Genomic DNA, 22,337 nt, shown 5'->3' on the forward strand with positions numbered 1-22,337 from the left:
TTTTTCAAAAATCATTCACATCCATCTTCAGAAAAAAAATTTTTCCACAGTATAAGGATAGGCAAGAGAACATACCATACTGTGAATCCAGTTCTGTAATTGTTCTGAGAATTAGTAACACCAATAAGGTAGTTACATTGAAAGGGATAGGGCTCATTTAAATTTTATTTATTAAAAATCAGTAATTGTTTTATGGTCATGCCTTATATTTATGTTCTCTAACTTTGAAACTCAATTTTATTACTTTATTAAAGCTATGTTTTGCTTTAAGTCTCTATTTTATAGTCATATGATTTGTTGTAAGATATTAAAACTGGCTGGATTTGACCAATAAATCATTTTGACAGCTCTGAAGTACTCTGATATAAAAGGAACTTAAATTAAAATAAGCAATAATAAATGAAGAACCACTTTAAGTAATGTTCTTGAGATGATTAAAGAGATTTATTGATTCAGCCTGTGACCCAAATTTGGCTTGCCACCTGTTTTATACAGTCTGTGAGCTAAGGCTTTAATGATTAAAAATATATATATATAGTGATACATGAAAGTTATATGAAAGTCAGTTTTCGGTGTCCATAAATAAAGTTTTAGGGGCCGGCCCCGTGGCTTGGTGGTTAAGTGAGCGCGCTCCACTGCTGGCGACCCGGGTTCGGATCCCGGGCTCGCACCGACGCCCTGCTTCTCCAGCCATGCTGAGGCCGCGTCCCACGTACAGAAACTAGAAGGATGTGCAGCTATGACACACAACTATCTACTGGGCCTTTGGGGGGAAAAAATAAATAAATAAAATCTTTAAAAAAATAAATAAATAAAAAAATAAAGTTTTATTAGAGCACAACCATAATCATTCATTTACGTATTGTCTGTGGCTGTTAAGCACTACAGTGGCAGAATCGAGTAATTAATTGCAATAGAGACTATATGGCTTTTGAAGCCAAAAATGTTTATTTTACTGTCTGACCCTTTACAGAAAGCGTTTCTTGCCCCTGGCATAGATCATCATTTCACAATGTGATGGGAATAATGTGGTCAAGTTTTATTTGCTTTTGTCTGAGTGTTTCATGCCTGCCATATTGATAATCTTGGTTAATTAAAGGGGAAAATACTTAATAAGTCAATATTTCAGTGAATAAAACCTTCAAAACAAGGTAATTCCATTGGAAGCAGACTACAAGAGATCCTTCTCCTTTAAAAAAGAGATTAGTACATCATATTTTATTGCATATTCATAATCAACGTGCAAAAAAGGGTTAAAATTTTTAATTAATGTTTTATTATTGTGTTTTCTTGGGCTTTATTCTGTTTTCATATGCATTATTACTTTCTTTTTATTATCAATATTTAGAATGTGTTGCTAGTATCTTAGCAGCTTTCAAAGGGAAGCAGTGAGGTTTTTGCTCTTAAGTGTCATTATGAACTTGTAGATTTTTATATATTGATGTTCACTGCAGTCATTATTCCTTTTGATCCTCAAATTGTCTCATCTTTAGTCAGTGGGAGCCCCTTCAAGCTGGTCCATGTGTTGTTTTAACATGAACCTAGTGTTCTTTGATAACGTGGTTGTTTTTGGCATGACGAGATATCCCAGCTTTTACATTTCCAGCCCCAGGCTTGCATCCAGTCATTTCTCCTGGGAGCCCTGATTCTTTTCTGTGGAAAATTGGTATTTAGATGACAATCTGAGTGCTTTATTAATTTTTGCCTTGCAGTTTTAACACCTCTTTTGCATTTTCAGCATTTACTTCACCGTTTACAATTTCCATTATTATTTTTAATATATTCACTAAGAAATTCTGAGCTAATGTAAACTCAAATAGACCACATTCAAGTCCATTCTTCAGATGTCAACTACAAGATTTTTTAACCTTTTTCGCTACACTTCTCAGTTTGTCTGATGCCACATAAAACAACTTCAGTTCACCTATAGATGCATGTCTTAGAGATCTGTGGGTGGCTCATAAAGTGTGTGTGGTTTTTGTTAGAGACAGTATTCTTGGTGTGAATAAACTTTCTCTTGTTTATGTTTTAACTTTGTAATTGCTATGAACTCATTTTTATTCACTTAGTTCTTATGTCTCTGAAATGACATTGTCTTGATACCTCTCTCAGGAGATGCTACACTGTTTACTATTGAGTTAGTGAGATCGTAAGGGTATAATAGCAAATATTTATGAAACTTTTGTCAACTATGGGTGTTCCCAGTGACTCCACACTTTTTTTTTTTTGGTATCTGCTAAATTTTGCTTTCCGAATTTTCTCTATTCTGGCAGCCCATTGTATATGCTTGTGCACATGCGCATGCACTCACACGCACAAACCTCTTACAATCACTTATTCTCAATTGCCTTACTCCAATTTCCTTATTTCATCCAATTCTAGGAGTTTAAAGAAAGTAGTGAGCAAAGAGTGTTGAATTAGGTTTGTGTTGCTGTAGGGATTAGCATATGGCCTCTTCCTAAAAAGCAAGTCAGAGGAAAAATGGAGAAATTAATTATATTTTAATCCACTAAATTGCATGCATAAAAAAAAAGATAGGCTTGCCATTGCCCTTTCATTGTGCCATTGGGCTCACCTCTTCGTGCAAATAAGGCAGTTTTTGAATGATAATTGGATAATGTCAAACATTATATAAATGTTTATCATGAGTCAAACACTGTTCTATATGTAAACTCATATAAGCCTCAGAAAGTGTCCAATTAGGTAAATACTATTATTATCCCCACTTAGAGATGAGGAAGTTGAGACACAGGAAGGTTAAATAACTTATCCAAGTTTACACAGCTGTTAAGTGAATGGAGCCAGAATGTTAACCTAGGTGGTCTCCTTCCAGAGCCCAGTGCTGTTCTCTGCTATGCTGCCATCCTGCAGGAGAAAAACATCAGTTTGCAGAACATGGGAATAATAAGTAGGGAGTACTTACAGCAGAATTTTAAGATAACCCCAGAATTTTAAAGAAAATTACTTAGGGAGAAAAGCTGTGGGTTTTGTTTTTTATACTTCCTAGTTTTTCTTTTTTTTTTAACTGATAATGCTGTGAAAATGCTATCATTTTACATTGTCATTCACTACTGGATTTTTGTATTCATGATCCCTCAGTTCATAAATGTCGTTGCTCTGAAATCATAAAAAAAAATTCCAATCAGATGTATCACACCTGATTTTTGGCCCAGAACAAGTTGCTATGAAAAGTTAGCGTTACTCTCAGGATACAGTGTTATTTGTTTCCAAAACAGTAGTACCTTGCATTTTCATGGTACATTACAGTTTTTCAAGCTGTTTTAGAGTGTGCTTTATCATCTGGATCTGACAAACCACTGGAGACAAGCAGTGCCAGTGGTATTGGCTTCATTTTTTAGCTAAAAGAAACTGAATCTCAAAGAGATCACAGCCATAGTGAAAGAGCTGACACTAGAGCTAGGACTTCACTGTTGGTTATTTTTTCTCTCTACTCCAGTGTCTTCAGATAATTCATTCGTAGTACATTTGTTGGAACCAGAAGGTAAGAAAAGGGACAAAGTATTGCAGTAGTGGATTAAAATATGTTTAAGAGGGAAGTTCCTGCTTATTAATAGAGTTTTATTTTTTTAATATTTTTTATTTTATTTTTTTTTGTGAGGAAGATCAGCCCTGAGCTAACGTCCATGCCAATCCTCCTCTTTTTGCTGAGGAAGACCAGCTCTGAGCTAACTTCTATTGCCAGTCCTCCTCCTTTTTTTCCCCAAAGCCCCAGTAGATAGTTGTACGTCATAGTTGTACATCCTTCTAGTTGCTGTATGTGGGACGCGGCCTCAGCATGGCCGGAGAAGCGGTGCGTCGGTGCGCGCCCAGGATCCGAACCCGGGCTGCCAGCAGTGGAGCGTGCGCACTTAACCGCTAAGCCACAGGGCCGGCCCTAATAGAGTTTTAAGGAGTAACCATTTGGGGTTATTTTATAAGTGACAAGTTGAATAAATTACAGGTCCTGCAGTTGTCAGCCATCACCTTGCTCGAGTTCTGCTGTTGTGGAAATGTGTCTTTCCAGTGTCTCCTAAAGATCTAGAAACAGAAAAGAGCCGCGGAGATTCATTTACATGGCAGGTAACCTTGGAAGGACGAGCTGGTGCACTCTGTGGTAGGTTGAATTCAATCTTTTTCTCCCTTTGGCTTTTCCCACTCTTTAACTTTACACTACTTGTATGTTTTGTTTAATTTAAGGGGGAAAATATCTGCTTCTGGTGATTTTTTATAATTGAACATAATTATTAGTTGGTGATTATAACAGAAGTATGATTTAATAAACCAAATTTAAGAGTTCTAATCCTTAGGATAATGCATGTTTTCTTAGATGTAATCCAGTTGAGAAATATCAAGATTGCTTTGTCTTAAGTAGGTATTAATTCCTCTTTTCAGAAATCTTAGGATTGGATTTAATTAGCATCAATTAAGCATGGTTTCCTTTTAGTTTTTTTATATATGAAAGTTGTACCCTTCCCCAATATATAGACGATTAAAAACAGTATCCACCATGAAAATTTGAACCAAGGAAGGGTGAGATCCCTGAAAAGATGAGAAAGCATTGATTTTGATTTTGTTTATTCATGGCATTTTTACTCTTAAAGAAGAAAAACTATTTTGAAATTAATCTTGAAACTCAATCTAACTTCTTTACAAATATTATTTTATTCTACATATGAAATAACTCTTTATAAAAACTTCTGTGTTTCCAGTAACATCTATAAAAACTTAGCATGCTGACTCAAAAGTCAGCATGGTTCTGCAGAACTGGTGTAGAACTGGCAAAGTTGAGGGTCTAAGCTAATTTATTCCTCTACTTCTGAGCTCCAGGGCTGAGTAAGACCCCAGAAAAGCAACATTTTGTTAACTTGGTTGTTGGTCTCTTTTAGTAATTCTAGGAAGTTTTTTTTTTTTTTTTTTTACTTTGATAGAGGTAGAAGACACTAGCTTCCTTTTTATGCTGGAGTTTCAAGAATTTTTTTTTGTTTTTAGCACATTTCTTTATTTCTGTAATAGAAATGCAAATGCTGTACCATAATTGAATGCTTTTTTCGTGGTTCATTACACTCTGCCAAGTAAAAGTCATACTCTTTTTCAGCTATCAAGAGCTTTATTTCCCACTGTGGTGATCTCCTTACTGAGGAAGTAATTCAGCGTCTTCTTCCACCACTTCCTTGTGCTGTGGATTTGCTAACTCAGTAAGGATCTGCTGTTTAGATTTGATAACATTTTCTAAAGTAGCAATCAGTTACCCTCTGATTATGTAATATATTTTAAGTATGTTAATAAGGCCAAGTTTCTGTGGTTGGTGAATGATTTTCCTCTTGGAGAGGAAGGCAAACATACATAATTTATTTATTTATTTATTTGTGTGTGTGTGTGTGTGTGTGTGTGTGTGTGAGTGTGTGAGGAAGATCAGCCCTGAGCTAACAGCCATGCTAATCCTCCTCTTTTTGCTGAGGAAGACCGGCTCTGAGCTAACATCTAGAAGGCAAACATTGGGCCGGCCCCGTGGCTTAGCGGTTAAGTGCGCGCGCTCCGCTGCTGGCCGCCTGGGTTTGGATCCCGGGCGCGCACCGACGCACTGCTTGTCCGGCCATGCTGAGGCCGCGTCCCACATACAGCAACTAGAAGGATGTGCAACTATGACATACAACTATCTACTGGGGCTTTGGGGGAAAAATTAATAAATAAATAAAATTATTTAGAAGGCAAAATTTAGTTACGTGATTTTCTTTTTTTAGGCTAGGATCTTGAAAGAAAAATACATATTAAAAGGGAAGGAAAGTTACTTCAATAAAGTGTCTTCCATACAGTCAGATTTAACCAAGAAATTAAATATTAAGCCTGTTAACCTTTTCAGGTATGGGTTTTATTGGTTTGTTAGTGCTGTTCTGTGTTCATAAGAACCAGATCCTTGTTAACAGTTTTAGGTTTTTGTTGTTTATATTTTTCATACTTTTGACTTATATGATAAGAAAACATTCAGAAAATCCAACATATGTCATGAGCACTTGTAATTTCCTAATTAGTAAAATGTAGTTTAGAGAAAGTCTTTCCAAAAAGTATTTAATTATATAACATTTTATGTATACAGAAAAATACATTTAAGATATTGCTTATAGAGCGTAGTAATAAAATGAACACCTCTGAATCCAACACAACCAGAGCAGAGGCTAGCAAATGTTTGCTGTAAAGGGCAAATAGTAAATATTTTAGGCTTTGTGGTCCATACAGTCTGTGTTGCACTTACTCAACTCTGTTGTTATAGCTCAACAGCAGTCATAGATAATCTGTAAATGAATGAATGTAGCTGTGTTCCAGTAAAACTCTACAAAAAAAGGCAGTGAGTTGGATTTAGCTACCCCTGAACTCGAACATTAACAATATTATTGAAGTTCTCTGTGTGCTCCTCTCTAATAGAGGTAATCAATATCCTGAATTTTATAGCCGTTACTCTCTTGCATCACGTAAATATGTTTAGTTTTGCTTGGTTTTGATCAGGCACGTGGTATCATACTGTTTCTGAGACTTTTTCTTACTCAACATTATGTTTCTAAACTTCATCTATATGTAAATTTCTTTAATCATTTTGGTTGCTGTATAATACTTAATTGTGTGAATATACAGCAACTTATTCATCCTCCTATCAATGAAATATCCAAATTATTTTCCAAAATTCTTGCATATTTCTACCAATAATATATGTGAGTGCCCTTTGATCCACTTCTTCACCAACACTTAGACATCAATCGTAGCCCATCTAGTAGGTGTAAATTGATATCTCATTATGATTTTAATTTATATATCTGATCCCAGATAGTTTGTGTCATTTTGTGTATTTATTGTTCCTCAGTCTTTCTCCTTCTATGAAATCCCTATTCATGCATGTCTTTACCTATTTTTAGGTAAAATAGTTCTTGATTAACAGAAAATCTTAATTTAAATGTCAAATTTATCAATCTTTTACTTTTTGGTTAGTACTTTTTATCTTTTGATTTAAAAAACCTTCCTTACTTCAAAGTTATAAAGATACTTTCTTATATTTCTCTAAAATGTTTAGGGTTTTTCTTTCACATTTAAGTCTTTAATCCATCTGGAATTGATTTTTGTGTTTGGAATGAGGTAGGGATCCAATTTCATTTTCTTTTTTAATATGGATAATGAATTGTCCCATATTTTACTAAAAAAATCCATACTTCCTCCAGTGATTTCATTCACCTCTGTCATATATTATTTTCCCATGTAAACATGGTCTTTTTGTGCTCTCTGGAGTGTTCTATTGGTTTGTCCATTTCTGTGCCAGCACCACATCATCTTTATAATAAATTTTAGTATCTATTAGAACAAGCTTTTTGGCCTTATTCTTCTTCAGGCATAATTTGGCCCTTCTTGCACTTTTGAGTGTCTCCTTTTGAAATTTTAATTGAAATTACATTGAATTTTTAGATAAATTTGAAGATAATTGATATTTTTATAATAGCCATAAACATGGTCTCTCTCTTCTGTTATTGAGGTCTTTTACAAAGTATAAAATTTTTTCTATATAAAACTCTTACGTCTCTTTAAAAATTTATTCCCAGATATTTTATATTTCTCATTGCAGTTATTATTTAAATAAGTATGTGGGAGTGACTGGTGTGTGTGTATAATCTCTTTATTGCTAATGTACAAAAATATAATTGATCTTATATCCAGCCACCTTGCTAAACTCTCCTATATTAAACATTTGTAGATTATTCTGGATTTCTCCCTTTATAATACTTATTCATTCATTCATATTCTCTCTCTCTCCTTATGTGCTAGGTAACTACCATTTAAAACTGAATAGAAGTGGTTAGTTAAAGGGAATGCTTCTCATGTTTCAGGAATAAGAATGATGTTTGTTACAAGCTTTTTAGTAGATATTCTTTCTCAAGTTAAGAAAATAACCTCTGCCTAGTTGGCTACGTTTTGTTTTGTTTTTTTATCATGAATGGGTTTTGATTTTTATAAAATGGTTTAATCTGATAATTTTAATGTAACAGATTTTATTGAGAAATTTTTTATCAGATTGCATTCTTGGGATAAACTGAGCTTGCAAATAATTATCTTTTTTATAAACTTCTGGATTTGGTTTGCTTATATTTGGTTTTCTGTTCATCAGTGAAGCCACCCTATAATTTTCTTTCTCTTCAAATTTTCATCAAAGTTATACTAGCCTCATAGAATGAGGTAGGTGAATGTTTCATCAGGTTCCATGGAGTTAATATAAGATTGGAATCATGCATCACATGAAATTTTATTAGCAACCACCTGTCTGTAAAACAGTCTGGAGCTCATATTTTCTTTGTGGGAATATATATTTTTTAAACTACATAGTCCATTTTCTTAATTGTTTTAACTATTTGAGGTCTGGTTTGGGGATTTGTTTTGCTTGTTAGATTTTTCCAGGAATTTTTTTCAATGCGTCTTCATCGTCAGTTTTTTTGGCATAAAGTTGTTCTTATTATTCTCTTATCTCCTTAATCTCTGCTACATCTAAATGTCTTTTCCTCCATTCTTGGTTAGTTTCCATTATGCCTGGTCTCTTGTTTTTCCCGATACATCTCATGAGAGGTATATCTGTTTTATTAATCTGTACAAAGCATAACTTTGCTTATGTTGAATTTGTTTTCTACTTCATTAATTATTGTTTGTTATTACTCCTTTCTGCTTTCTTAAGTTCTTGTTCTTTTTCTAACCCCTTAATTTGAATGCTTAGCTCATTGAATTTCTCTTAATTCTCCTCATATAAACTAAGGCCATAAATGTTCCTTTAAGGTTCCAGTTGCTGAATCCTAAAGGTATTAATATGAATTATTTCATTTTTTTCAGCTTTATGTATTTTTAAATTTCATTAAAATTTCTTTGAGTCGTTTTTGAGTTGTCTTTGAATATGTTTTTAAATTTCTAAATGTATAGAACAGTTTTTAGCTTATGGTTTTGTTACTGATTTTTAACTTAATTGCCTTGTAGTTAATGAATATGATCTGTATGTTACCTGTCCTTTTAAATTTGTTGAGACTTTATGACAAATGTGTTATATTTTTTTTTAAGTTCCATTGTTCCATCTGTCTTCACTAGTTTTTTTTTTTTTTTTTTTTTTTTTTAAGATTTTATTTATTTATTTTTTCCCCCCAAAGCCCCAGTAGATAGTTGTGTGTCATAGCTGCACCTCCTTCTAGCTGCTGTATGTGGGACGCGGCCTCAGCATGGCCGGAGAAGCAGTGCGTCAGTGCGAGCCCGGGATCCGAACCCGGGTCGCCAGCAGTGGAGCGCACTCACTTAACCACCAAGCCACGGGGCCGGCCCTTCACTAGTTTTTTATTTGCTTAACCTATCAATAATTGAGAATGCTGTGTTAAACTCCTCCACTGGTAATGCTGGGTTTATCAGTTTTTCTCTGTAGTTCTGTTAATTTCTGTGCTTTCATATTTTGAGACTAATTAGGTACATAGGAGTTTAGAATTACATCTTCCTGATGAATCTTTTATCATTATACAGTAGCTCTCTATATCCTTAATAATACTTTTTGTTTAAATTCTCATCTTTATGATTATTATATGTGTGCTTTGTCTTTTTCCATGTCACTGTTTTTAGGTGTATCTCATAGACTGCATAAAGTTGGAGTTTTTTAAAATTGAATCTCACAATCTCTGGTTTATTTATTTATTTTTTTAAAACAGTTTTATTTATTTATTTATTTTTTTGTGAGGAAAATCGTCCCTGAGCTAACATCCATGCTAATCCTCCTCTTTTTGCTGAGGAAGACTGGCTCTGAGCTAACATCTATTGCCAGTCCTCCTCCTTTTTTTCCCCCAAAGCCCCAGAAGATAGTTGTATGTCATAGTTGCACATCCTTCTAGTTGCTGTATGTGGGACACGGCCTCAGCATGGCCGGAGAAGCGGTGCATCGGTGCACGCCCGGGATCCGAACCCGGGCCGCCAGTAGTGGAGCGTGCGCACTTAACCGTTAAGCCACAGGGCCTGCCCCTGGTTTATTTTTTAATTTTTTATGAGGAAGATCTGCCCTGAGCTAACATCTGAGTCCAATCCTCTTTTTGCTGAGGAAGATTGGCGCTGGGCTAACATCTGTGCCCCAGTAGAACCTTCCTCTACTTTATATGGGACGCCGCCACAGCATGGCTTGACAAGCGGTGCGTCCGTGCGCACCTGGAATACGAACCTGTAAACCCCGGGCCGCCGCAGTGGAGCATGCACACTTAACTGCTTGCGCCACCAGGCTGGACCCTCACAATCTCTGCTTTAAACTGGCAATTTTTTGGACCGGCCCTGTGGCTTGGTGGTTAAGTGCGCGCGCTGCGATGCTGGTGGCCCGGGTTCGGATCCCGGGTGCGCATCGAGGCACCACTTCTCCGTTCATCCTGAGGCCGAGTCCCGCATACAGCAACTAGAAGGATGTGCAGCTACGACATACAACTATCCACTGGGGCTTTGGGGGGAAAAAATAAAATAAATAAAATCTTTAAAAAAAAAAAATAATAAAAAAAAATAAACTGGCAATTTTTTAATTTCTTTATCCAACTTGGTGTATATTTTGTTGGATTCCATGCCTTTCATTAGTTCTGGAAAAGTGGTTGCTATGTCTTCAAATATTGCCTATTTTCCATTCTCTTTAAATTTTCCTTCTGAGGCTCTGATTAGATAAATTTTAGATCTTTTTATTTTGTCTTCCGTGTCTCTTAATCTTTTTCTAATATTTTTTTCTCCTTTTCTCTCTGCTGCTTCTGGATAATTTCTTCAGCTCTCTCTTCGGCTGGGTTTAATCCAGTATGCCTTTGCCTCTGCCAGGACTTGGGACCATTTTAACCCCCTTCAAGAGACCCCACTTTATCACCCCTGTCTTGCCATGGGCACAAGCTCAGTCGTAGGTTGTTGTGTTGGTATTGGCATTTGTGTTCCCATTCTCACTTCAGCTCATGTTTTGTTTTATGCTTTTGTGTTTGTTTGTTTGGGGGGGATTTGAGGGGGCTGACCTTGGAAAAGTCCTTCCTGCAAGCCTAGTAGTGCAAATTATCTTTTATCTAGGATCTAAGTGTATTTACAGCAGAAAGGCCCTTCAGCGACTCTAATCTGCCCTCCTAATAGATAATAGCAGAAACCACTAGCAATGCTTTTCTAAATTCTTATTTTGTTCTATTCATCTTACTTTCTTTAAAAATAAAACTACTCACACATACGCCTCCAAACTAAATTCTGTTGTATTTAAACCAAATGAATGTTGCAGGATTTTTAAAAATTTACCTTATAATTTCTTAACTTATCAATATGATTGAAATAGTTGTCATATGTCAGCTGTAATTTTCTCATCTGGTTTTAGAGAAATACAAAAATGCAGTGGGTTTATTCTTAACTTCCGTAACTAAAAGATTCTACCCAGATTTTATAAATGTTTTCTGTACATTGTTTACTCAGCTGAAAGATATAAAATGGAACCATTTTTTTTTTTAATAAAATGACAAAAAAAGATAATTCTCTTTTCTTCTAGAAATTAGAAATAGCAAGCAGTAGTTTTCTAGAAAATACAAATGAATAAACATTGCCCAAATTTCTCAGAGTACCTAAAAATCTCATACCATGATGGTTTAGTGGATTTATTCCAGTGGCACAATAAAAGTGATTCCACTGAATTTCTGTATTGCTAAGAGAGATGAAAACCATACTCCAGTTGATAATATGGTACCTTGCAAAGAGTAGTAATCCTTTAATAAATGTTTGTTAGATGAGTGAACATCAGTAAAATGACGTCTTAGTACCAGTAGTGTGAGTGAACAGAAGGTCAAGAATATGTGCAAGTGAAAGAGGAGTGAAGAAGGGAGGTGATGAGTGACTTTGTGAATGGAACTTTTGGGGAAACGTTGGCTCAGCTTGTGCTTCATTAAAAGAGACTTTGTTTGGGGTCGGCCCGGTGGCGCAAGTGGTTAAGTGCACGTGCTCTGCTGCGGCGGCCCGGGGTTCGCCGGTTCGGATCCCAGGTGTGCACCGACGCACCGCTTGGCAAGCCATGCTGTGACGGCGTCCCATATAAAGTGGAGGAAGATGGGCACGGATGTTAGCCCAGGGCCAGTCTTCCTCAGCAAAAAGAGGAGGATTGGCAGATGTTAGCTCAGGGCGGATCTTCCTGAGAGAGAGAGAGAGAGAATTTGTTTTATGATTTTGCATATTTTGATGATTCATTCTTACTTGGTGATGGCGTTCCAGATCAAGTTTCTAACCAACAGTTGGATTTTTCTCTAGATATTTATGTCTCCTGTTTGTTTGTTTGTTTTGTACATAATAGACTTTAGTTTTTACAAATGCCAAGTTGCAAATTTTGGAATGTAGTAAGTTTCTAGACAAAATACTTACGGCCTTAGAAGTCTAAGTTGAATATGTAGTTTTGTTTTATGAACTGTGATAGGAAAGGTAGCAGAATGATTTGCACATGTGACACTTGTAATTCCTCTTATAACTTATAAGCACACCTTATTTAAAGAAAACATAAAATAAAAGCAGCACTAATGTTCACTAATAATATATATATAGCTATTTTATGTTTATATGTCAACCTATTCAATATTTGTACATTATTATATAACAATATGTAACATACTTAAGATAGACTTTCTCTTTTATTTTAAGGCTTTCTTCAATACTAAAAACATACGGAAGTCCTTTGAAAACATCATCAGTAGTTTATAGACAAAGGCTTTATGAATTATTGATTTTATTACCTCCTGAAACCTATGAAGGTATGTGCCTTAGAGCAAAATGTGTTACTGTTTGTGGCTGGCACAGTGCCTGGAAAGTGACACCTGAATGAATGAATTATATGGCAGTTACTTAGTGCCTTGTTTCTAGGAGATTTAGGTAGTTCACACTTAAACTACGTGTTCACCATTTTATAGAAAATAAAATACATTTTTTTAAGAAAACCCTACTTCTTTGTGTCTTGCTTTCTTCTCTCTTCTGGGGAAAAAAGCCCTCGTTCCACTGTGTGGGAGAGAATGAGTCGCAAAGATTGGTCTTGATCCTGCTCCAGAGTTTTGTACAGAGATATAATGCAAATCTATTAGAAATTTGGCCATTTTTAGTTTCCTTCTAGAGTGATTATCTGTAGTACACATTCCATTTCACTATTCCATTCTTAACTCTGCCCAGATAAAAAGTTTAATATTGAACTGCCAGGGTATAATTGATTTTATAAAGTTTGTAATATAGGTTTTGCTCTTATTAGGCTTAAAGGTGACTTTGGGTTACTGGAATACTGTGGTTGGTAAAATAAACTTGGCCCTATTTTAAAATTAGATCTAAAACCTTTCTTGTAAATTTAAAATACAGCTTTAAGAAAATATATTGCTACTACTGTTGAATAACTCAAGATGACTGTTTTAAGAAGTGAAAGTTGAAAATGGTCTCCAATGGAAACTTCAGTATTTTTTTAGTCTTAATTTTCAGCCAACCATATTAAGTTGATTGTTGCTTCAAATCTATTTCTTGTAAACATACTACATTTATTGACTTATATCCTTATTCTGCAAACAAATGCAATATAATATATACTGTATCAGTTCAAAATATTGTAACTTCTGTCTTGGCCTTTATCATTATGTGAGTGGTGGTGTTCCCACTGCCTCCCTTCCTGGTTCACAAATGTACCTAGTAAAATATTTGCTATAAAATATTTGCTATAGTATGTGCTTCTGAAGAACTAAAAAAAATGGATACATTGCCTTTTCTCAGAAACTTTATCAAAAGAACCATTTCTGTATGCCAGGCACTGTTCTCCAAATTGCGTATATTATTATCTCCTTTATCTTAGAATGATACAAGAAGCTAGTCCCATTTTCCTCATTTGACAGATAAAGGCACAGAGAGATTACAAAAACCAACTCAAGAACACATATCCCATAAATGATGGAGTCAAGATTAAAACAGATGAGCTTCATGCAGTGCTGCCTATCCATTTATAAGTAACCTAGAGACTTAATAAACAGTCAAAGCTTAGGGGTAGGTCTGTCCCATTTTATGCTCTCAATATAAAAGATACCTGCTAGGTATCTAATAAAAAGCTTAGAGATCATTTCTGTGTTCCATAGCTCAGATAGCTAAGTCCTGGTTAGAGCAATTCCCTTCAAACTTTTACATCAATTTGTACCATCATATTTTGAAATTTATTTTCAAACTACAGATGAAAAAATTGGGGTTTTTTTTTTCAAGTCTTCATTAAACATTTTGGAAGACTAGAATATCAACTTAAAATCTATAGTGTATCTTCTGATAAATGATAATGTAAGTCTACCCTTGAAGGACTTAAGGAGAAAAACAAAGTCTTCTATTATTTTCTCAGAATTGGAGTTTGGGAATGCAATTGGGAGTCTTAATGGAATAATGATTATAGAAGTCCATAGATTATAAATTAGTTTCAGAGTGTTCATTGGGAGACAAAGTCAGGAATTACTATGAATTTCTTGAAGGAAAAAAAATCTACATTCACCCTCTGTCTTTTTGAAGTGTGTCTGTTTTTCTAACATGAATTAAATGAGAAATATAGTTCATAGAAAAATGAAAATATGGATGTATTAATGTTTTTATTTCAACCCAAAATAATGATTTGCCATTTTGTATCTGTCTTTTTTCCATCTTTACAACTGTGGAAATAGGATTAAGGATTTTTTCCTTAAAGACTTCTGATTCTTTTTTAGATTATATTCGATTTATATAGTGTGTATGGAGCATAACAGTCAGAACTTTACCATTAAAATATCAATTGACATTTTAAATAACATAGCTCATAGTACAATAATAACCCATAGTAATTTCTAAATCTTTAACACAAAAGGAAATAGTAGTCTTTAAAGTTATGTATCTAATTAACTCAGAAAATATGGCTAAGTAACAAAACAGATTTAAAGTTCTGATGATATCAGTTGCTACAATGTTTTGTCAAAAAGTGAGCTTACAAGACGTCGTAAGAAATTGCTTTTGTTATATGGGACAGATATAAAAATTTAAGTAACTTTTCTTCATGGTTGTCCAGTAAATGCAGACTTTTGTCATAATAGTGACTTAGTTTTCTGAAGCTTGTGGAGTAAAAATTGGGTTCTTAGTTTTTATTTTCTTAGTTTTGTTATGGATCTCCTTTAAAATATTTTAATATTTTCTACACTGAAAATTACATCTCATTAGCATCAGAAAGCCAGTGATATATTTCTACAGCAAGAGCATATTTGCATTTTAAAATCAATCATCTTGGGCCGGCCCCGTGGCTTAGCGGTTAAGTGCGTGCGCTCTGCTGCTGGCGGCCCGGGTTCGATCCCGGGCACGCACTGACGCACTGCTTCTCTGGCCATGCTGAAGCCGCGTCCCACATACAGCAACTAGAAGGATTTGCAGCTATGACATACAACTATCTACTGGGGCTTTGGGGGAAAAAATAAATAAATAAAATTTAAAAAAAAAAAAAAAAATCAATCATCTTTAAATACTTTGTTCAGGGACAGTTAGGGGAGCAGTCACTTTAAATGAGAAAGAGAGATTTACCACTATTTTCACACTTAGCTGTAATAGGAAACATACCTTGCATGTTGTACCACTAACAGAATTACTTTTCTGAGTATCATATACTGGTAACTAAACTTAACAGACATTCCTTTGAGCAGCTCTCTTTTGCTTCGTTAAGCCTTCACTGCGCTCTGTCTGCCCTCCCCAGTTCCTGCATGTAATCCCTCCTTTCTCTAAATTTAGCGGTGCTTTCGTTTCCATCTTTTATGAAACACAGCACTTCCTACCTTCATTTCGTAGTTAATGTGTGTATTTGTGTCCTGTATTTTATATCTTCTTGAAGAAAGGATTAAATATTGTAAAATTGTTATGTGTTTTATTAAACACAGCATCTTGAGTACAGTTTGAGTGGATGAATGGAAGCTCAAGTTCTAGAGCCTGGGTTGCTTGTGTTTCAGTCAGACTCTGCCGTGTAATTGCTGTGTGGCCTTGGGCAATTAACAAACTCTCTGTTCCTGTTTCCTCACCTATAAAATGACAATACTAACTCGACCTCATGAGGTGGTTATGAAAACTACATGTAATGCTTTTAGAACATTTACTGACACATATTAACGTCCTCAATAAATATTTGTTGTTAGTACTTTTACTACTGCTAATGATACAGAACATGATTGCAGGTGAACCCTTCCTAACTCATCCTACCACTTCTAATAACATCACCTCAGTCTTCATTTCATCCTGATGCTGTTGCTTAAGAAACACTTAAGAAAGTGAATGTTTCTCTAAGGGCAGGTTTTATTCATTCCTAAAGTACTTAAATACAAACTGGGAGAAGCCATTTACGCTCCAGGTGGATAAAATTTTCTATTGATAATCCGTTAGAAATTAGGATAAATATCTTTGAAATGGTAATTTAGGTCAATGGGATAAACAGACCAATTTTTCAAAATGTGTATATAAGAGAGACAGCCATATGTTATAGCTTAGCCCCCATAACACAGACAGACAAACAAAAAATGAATCCTCTCTGGATCCAGGTACCAATTTACAAAAAAGTACAGATGACAGAGGAACAAATTAAACTACACTGGTGGGTATAATCATAAAAGTCCAGACTGTAGAAACTCCTACAGAATAAATAACCTCATTTCTTCAAATAAATTACAGGGCTGGGGGCGGGGGCAGGGGGAGTAGAGGGAAGAAATTTGGATTGAATGAGACTTAGGATACATCAACTAGCTACAACGTAGCCTTCACTTAGATCTCAATTCAAACATAAAAGCAAACAAAAACAGGCATTTATGAGACAATTGAAAATTTGAAAACTGAATGGGTATTTGATGTTCAGTGGTTTTTTAAAACATGATATTATGATAATGGGATTGTTTAGAATGTCCTCAACTTTGGAGATACACAATGAAATATTTATAGATGAAATAATATGCTTTTTAGGTTTGCTTCACAATAATGCAGGGGATGTTGAGATAGTGGATAGGGGGATAGGTGAAACAAGATTGATCCAGCTGGTCAGGATGAGTTACAAGCATATGCTGGGGCTGTGGGAAGTTGGGTGTCATAGTACAGACATATCTGCTTTTGTGTGTGTTTGAAGTTTTCCACAATAAAAACATGTCTAATGCTTGTAACTTTTTTTCAGGCTGTTTTTTTTTCAGTGAATATAATTTATCTACTTTTGTATCTGTTCTTTTTTTATGCTGTTTTTGTACTTCCTGTCATTTTATTTAAAACGATGGTAGTATTTACTCAGTATCCTAAAGTATACACACGCACACATACTTGGAGATGTCTTTTCAGTATCCGTTCTTAACCTGTGACTAGCAGCACGTAGTTGACCAAAAATCTTTGGCTGTGATAGATTAAAGTTGGCCAGTGTATAGAATAAAGCCCAACCTGGGTTTTTTTAACCCCATATTCTAACTAGTTATCTGCTAGTACTAAATTGCTAATTGCTTGTTTGCTCTGACTCAACAGGAAACCTCTGTGCCATCCTCAAAGAGCTGGCTGCTGACTTGACTGCCCCTGATATACAGGTGGCAGCATTCACATTTTTGCTTCCACCCCTCTGTCATCAGGAGGATCTTTTGATATTAAGTCCTTTGCTACAAGAGACCGACCATAGATTTATTGAAGAACAGGTATGGTCATTTTTCAATAACTCTTGGGTTGATTCAGTCTGTGAACAGTGGTTTTAAAACCTTATATATAATTTTTTTTCTTGTAGCTCCTGCTTGGTAATGGTATTGCTTGTGGAAGTCTCGAGTATGACCCTTATTCTATTTATGAGAAAGATGTAGAAGGAGATTCAGTGCCTAAGCCCCTGCCTCCCACACTGTCAGTTATTAGCTCTGCAGTCAAGCTCTTTGGAGTTGTGTGTGCTCATGTGGGAGAACCTCAAAGGTAAACCATGTTCAATAATTCACTTATCCTGAAAGATAGTATTTCAGGATTGGTAAATGGTTCGATGCGTGCATAATAGAGAGCTATTGGGTAAGAAGAATGTTGTCAAAAGTTCTCATTTGTATAAAAGATTTCTTATAGATGATGGGTGAATGTGAGATAAAGGCTCTTGTTTAATCATCTGGCTAATATTTAATAAGTAATTAAGTTAATGATTAGATTGAATGATTAGGCTGAAAACTGCTAGGCACTGTTGTGGATATAATACTTTACCTACAGTTAGCTTATTGTCTAGCTGCAAATACAAATGAAAAATTCAGTAACACAAGAACATTGATTTATGAGCTGTTGGTACAAAGGAAAACACTGGATTCTGCTTGGACTAGGTCTCATAGGCTTTCTTACCTTGGAGACTTATGGAACCCTTATAGGTCCAGGGGTAAGTCTTCAACATGGTGGATTTCAGGTCATTCAAAACGAACTTTGATTTTGAAAAATCAAAAGCTGATAATGATTTCTCATTGAAAATGACAGTTTCTTAATTGATAACTGAGGATAATATCTTTGTTGGGGATCAAAAACACCACTCATATCCATTGTCCAGGAAATGATTTTTTTTATCTGGTATACTAAATGGGAAGTGAATCTCTCCCATGGGCTATGCTGATTAACAATTTACAAATTAACTATCCTCACTCATTCTCTGTCTCTATCATGCTAGACCCACAACTATGCATTTGACTAGATCATAGTTTTTATATCATTTTATCCAGTTCTGTCTTCTAGAGAATACCAATGAGGTAGGGAATTTACCTTGGTCTCTTTGATGAAGACTCACAAAAATATTTTTTGAGTCTTGTTAGTATTTCTGAAACAGGGCTTTGGATAGTTCACTTTCAGTGGATAGGAAAGTGAATAAAATTTGTGTTAATTTTTGTTAGCTTCATGTCATTTTATTTAAAATGATGGTAATATTTACTCAGTATCATAAGGTACACACATACTTTGAGATGTCTTTTCAGAGCTTTAATTTCAAAAGATGATATTTTTCCCAAATTTATTTATAGCCTATAGTTCCCTGTGTATGCTATAACTATACAGTGTGGTTATAAGATATTTAAGACAATATATGACTAAATTATAAATGAATGCTATAGCACTAAAAGATGAGAGGAAAATCACAGTGGTCTGGAATATTTAAAGGAGAATTGTTGGAGAGGAGAAGATTTGAACTAGTCTCTAACTGTACTATTTTATGGAGCATGCAATTAATTTAAAATAATTAATTTGGATTAATACAGCAGTAACTACAGTGGATGAAACGGGTGGCCTTGTGGGCAAAAGATTTAAATCAAGCATGTTCTTAAATGACTACACTAACTCTTTTTGATAGGTCTAAGATAAAAAATGAAAAGGAAAAGAACATACTTCGTACAAGCTTTCCTTTTAAAAAGTTGATTTCTTACTCTCCTAGAGAAGTTTTTCTTTTATTGCCCAATTGTAATTTCAAGTAAATGGTTTCTTATTTTTGTCATTTGAAGTGTTTTTTTTTTACCCTACCTGGATTAAATATAGAAGAATATTCAAGGAAGGAGAGGTTTTGTTTGTTGTAATAAAAAAGTTGAGAACCGGTAAAAGCAAAACATATTATTCTGTTTGGATTCTAACTGAACGAAAATGATAGCAGTAGTTTGGAGATTGTTAAAGGAAGTAGTCTGGCAGGATCCCAGATGCAGAAAGTGGGTCATAAGCAACTATCAGCAGTCTCCATTGGGAGTCGTTAGAGGACCAGAGGAGAGAAACTACATAGATAGGAAAGTTAAGTTTCTAATTTCCTGTTATCACATATATACTTGTTTAAAATGGCAGATCCTTCCACTCTGGGCCATATATTTGCATTTCTAGAAAAGAAAGGTCTTAATCACAGTATCTGTATTTAACAAAACAACAACTGAATATTTCAAAGCATTTTGTTGTTATTGTGGTTAGCTTCGTGTTTAGATGGTTTAGAAGAAACTCTCTTTTATAACACGAGAGTGCCCTAAAATTGGAAATAGGTTTTTCATATATTGTTTATGCACTTAGAAATTGTCTTGAAATCAATTGATTCTCTCTTTTTTGACTATAGGATTCTAAAAATAAGAAAACTTTGTATTGATAACTTTAAAGCACTCAAATGTTTACAGTTCTAGAATGTCAAGATATTTTATACAGAAAAGAAGTATTATTGATCTTGTGCATGTGTTGTTTGTAGTTACTTGTAAATATATTTTGAACATAATTACAAAGAATGAATTACTTATTCATCTGAAGATTGTTCCACCCTTGACTGCACGTTGCAGTTATTTGGACAACATTTTAAAATGTAGATTCTGATTTAATAATATAGTGTGCATACTGTGTAGGCACTGAAGTTTTTAAAAGCTCCTTAGGTGATTCTGATGTGCAACCAAGGTTGAGAACCACTGCTATAAATGCTATAAAATGATGTAGATTGTGAGTTGATGGAGAGAGAGAAAAAGCATAGTTACAGTTTGCAGTACTAAAAAATTTCACCATTATACACCCTCCCTGAAAGTATAAAGTAAGTCAGCATTTTCAGATGTTATGTCTTTGCTGTTTACTCAGTTAACTGTGTATTCTTATGTCATCTAGACTCAAAACTTTGTTTCCATACCTAATTTTGTTCTAAACTGATAATTATGTGTTATAATTGATACTACTTAGGAATACCAGTTCAATATTACTAAAAAAGTCATCTCCATCTCCCTGAAGATTTGAAATGTTTTGTTGAGATCTTGGTCAGGATTTGAGGGTAAAGAATGGAGAAAAAAACTGGGGGCTCCGGAAGTCCTGTTTATAGTCTTTGGCTCATGAATGTGGCCAAGGAAATAAGTACAGGTCAAATTTTATTACAATATAAGAAAATTCTCAAGCTCTCTCTAACCTTATGTATTTTTAGTATTTTCAACATGATACAGTTCCTTTATAACAGATGATTAGAATATGATCTAATAATGACATTTTAGGTTTCAGACTCCTGAGCCTGACCGCATGTTATCCTTAATTTCTCTTTGTTGTCACATTTACCCTCCCATAGGCTTCCTGCAGGACAGTTTGGGCACAAATATGCTCTTGAAACAAAATGTATTAAATATGGTCTTGAAAAACAGGCAGAAAATTTTTTATATATAATATATTTATCATGTTATTTATAATAAGAAAAATGAGAAATGGCCTACATGTCCCAAACTAGGGAATTGGTTAAATAAAATATTATATTGCCAGACTATATAATACTAATGACCATTTAAAATTATTTCAGTATAATAGTTAATAAGATGGGAATAATGTTCAGGGGAAAAAAAGAGTTGTTAACAAAGTATATACAATGTGATCCCAGTTTTCTAAAGATGATATCCATTTGCCTTTGGGGGCGGTTGGGGGGGAACTAGAACAAAGATGCCAAAATGTTAATGGTGGCTCTGTCCAGATGGTGGGATAATAAGGTGAATTTTATTTTTCTTTCATGTGCTTTTTGAGTTTTTCAAATTTATTATGATGAGCAGAAATAACCTTGAAATAAGGAAATAAATATTTAAATAGAGTACTTAGAGTTACTTTGCTATTCCCAAAGTGTTTAGTGAACCACCATGTTTATTACATTCTATGAATTAATTTTATATATTGTATATACTGCTTTTCCCAACTCACATGATACACACATAGCCTCATACCTTCCTTTTTTTGTAACATGACTTCTTTCACATTGGATTTTTTTAAAGCACAATGCCCATATTTATTCTGTTCTGGTAACAAAATTGCTGTTTGGACCAGAGCTATATTTAGGCCGTGTTGTCTCAACAGAATGATAGAGATCTGGTTAAGGGCTCAGAGAGATTGTTAGAAGTACATTAGAGTTGGGTACAAGTATACCCGTATGCCGTCTTCAGCCGTCATGCTGTTGTTACTCACCGGATGCAGCTGCCCTTTGTGATTGTTCAGCAAGCCCATTTGACTGCCTACTGCATGCCAAACACAGGCGCTAGAGAGGCAGAGATCAGTTGTGAGGTACTATGCCTGCCATCAAGATAGTTCATTTTTTCATCCGAAAAAATAATCTTATTTGTTTTTCTGATTTAAAGGGAGAGAATGGGGGAAAGGAAGTGCAGGGTTAGAAACAATGTTTTTAAATGTTGAAGAAATTGGTAGAAAAGATGGAGTGTTTTACTTCATGGTTACGTATCTTTATTCTCAGCATAAGGATTTAAAAGCTCTGTCCTGTAAGGACATGAAAAATAATTCACAGAAGATGCATAAATAGCTAATGGACACATTCAACCCCAGACCAGAAATAATGTGTATATTCACCATAGTTAGAATTGTGAAAATTA

General features: G+C 34.8%; 1 protein-coding gene across 6 annotated transcripts in view; it reads left to right on the forward strand.

Moving 5' to 3' along the window:
* HEATR5A (HEAT repeat containing 5A) overlaps nucleotides 1-22,337 on the forward strand; it is a 101,282-nt gene that overhangs the window by 32,088 nt on the left and 46,857 nt on the right. For all 6 annotated transcript variants that reach the window (XM_087422850.1, XM_087422868.1, XM_087422875.1 and 3 more), the window contains exons 12-16: nucleotides 3,962-4,114; nucleotides 5,096-5,195; nucleotides 12,661-12,770; nucleotides 17,518-17,681; nucleotides 17,768-17,943. In XM_087422850.1, coding sequence (XP_087278976.1) covers nucleotides 3,962-4,114; nucleotides 5,096-5,195; nucleotides 12,661-12,770; nucleotides 17,518-17,681; nucleotides 17,768-17,943 — 703 coding nt within the window. The remainder of the gene's footprint in view (nucleotides 1-3,961; nucleotides 4,115-5,095; nucleotides 5,196-12,660; nucleotides 12,771-17,517; nucleotides 17,682-17,767; nucleotides 17,944-22,337) is intronic.

This window comes from Ceratotherium simum, chromosome 3 (genome assembly GCF_057802395.1).
Source record: "Ceratotherium simum simum isolate JZ-2026a chromosome 3, ASM5780239v1, whole genome shotgun sequence".
NCBI lineage: Eukaryota > Metazoa > Chordata > Mammalia > Perissodactyla > Rhinocerotidae > Ceratotherium > Ceratotherium simum.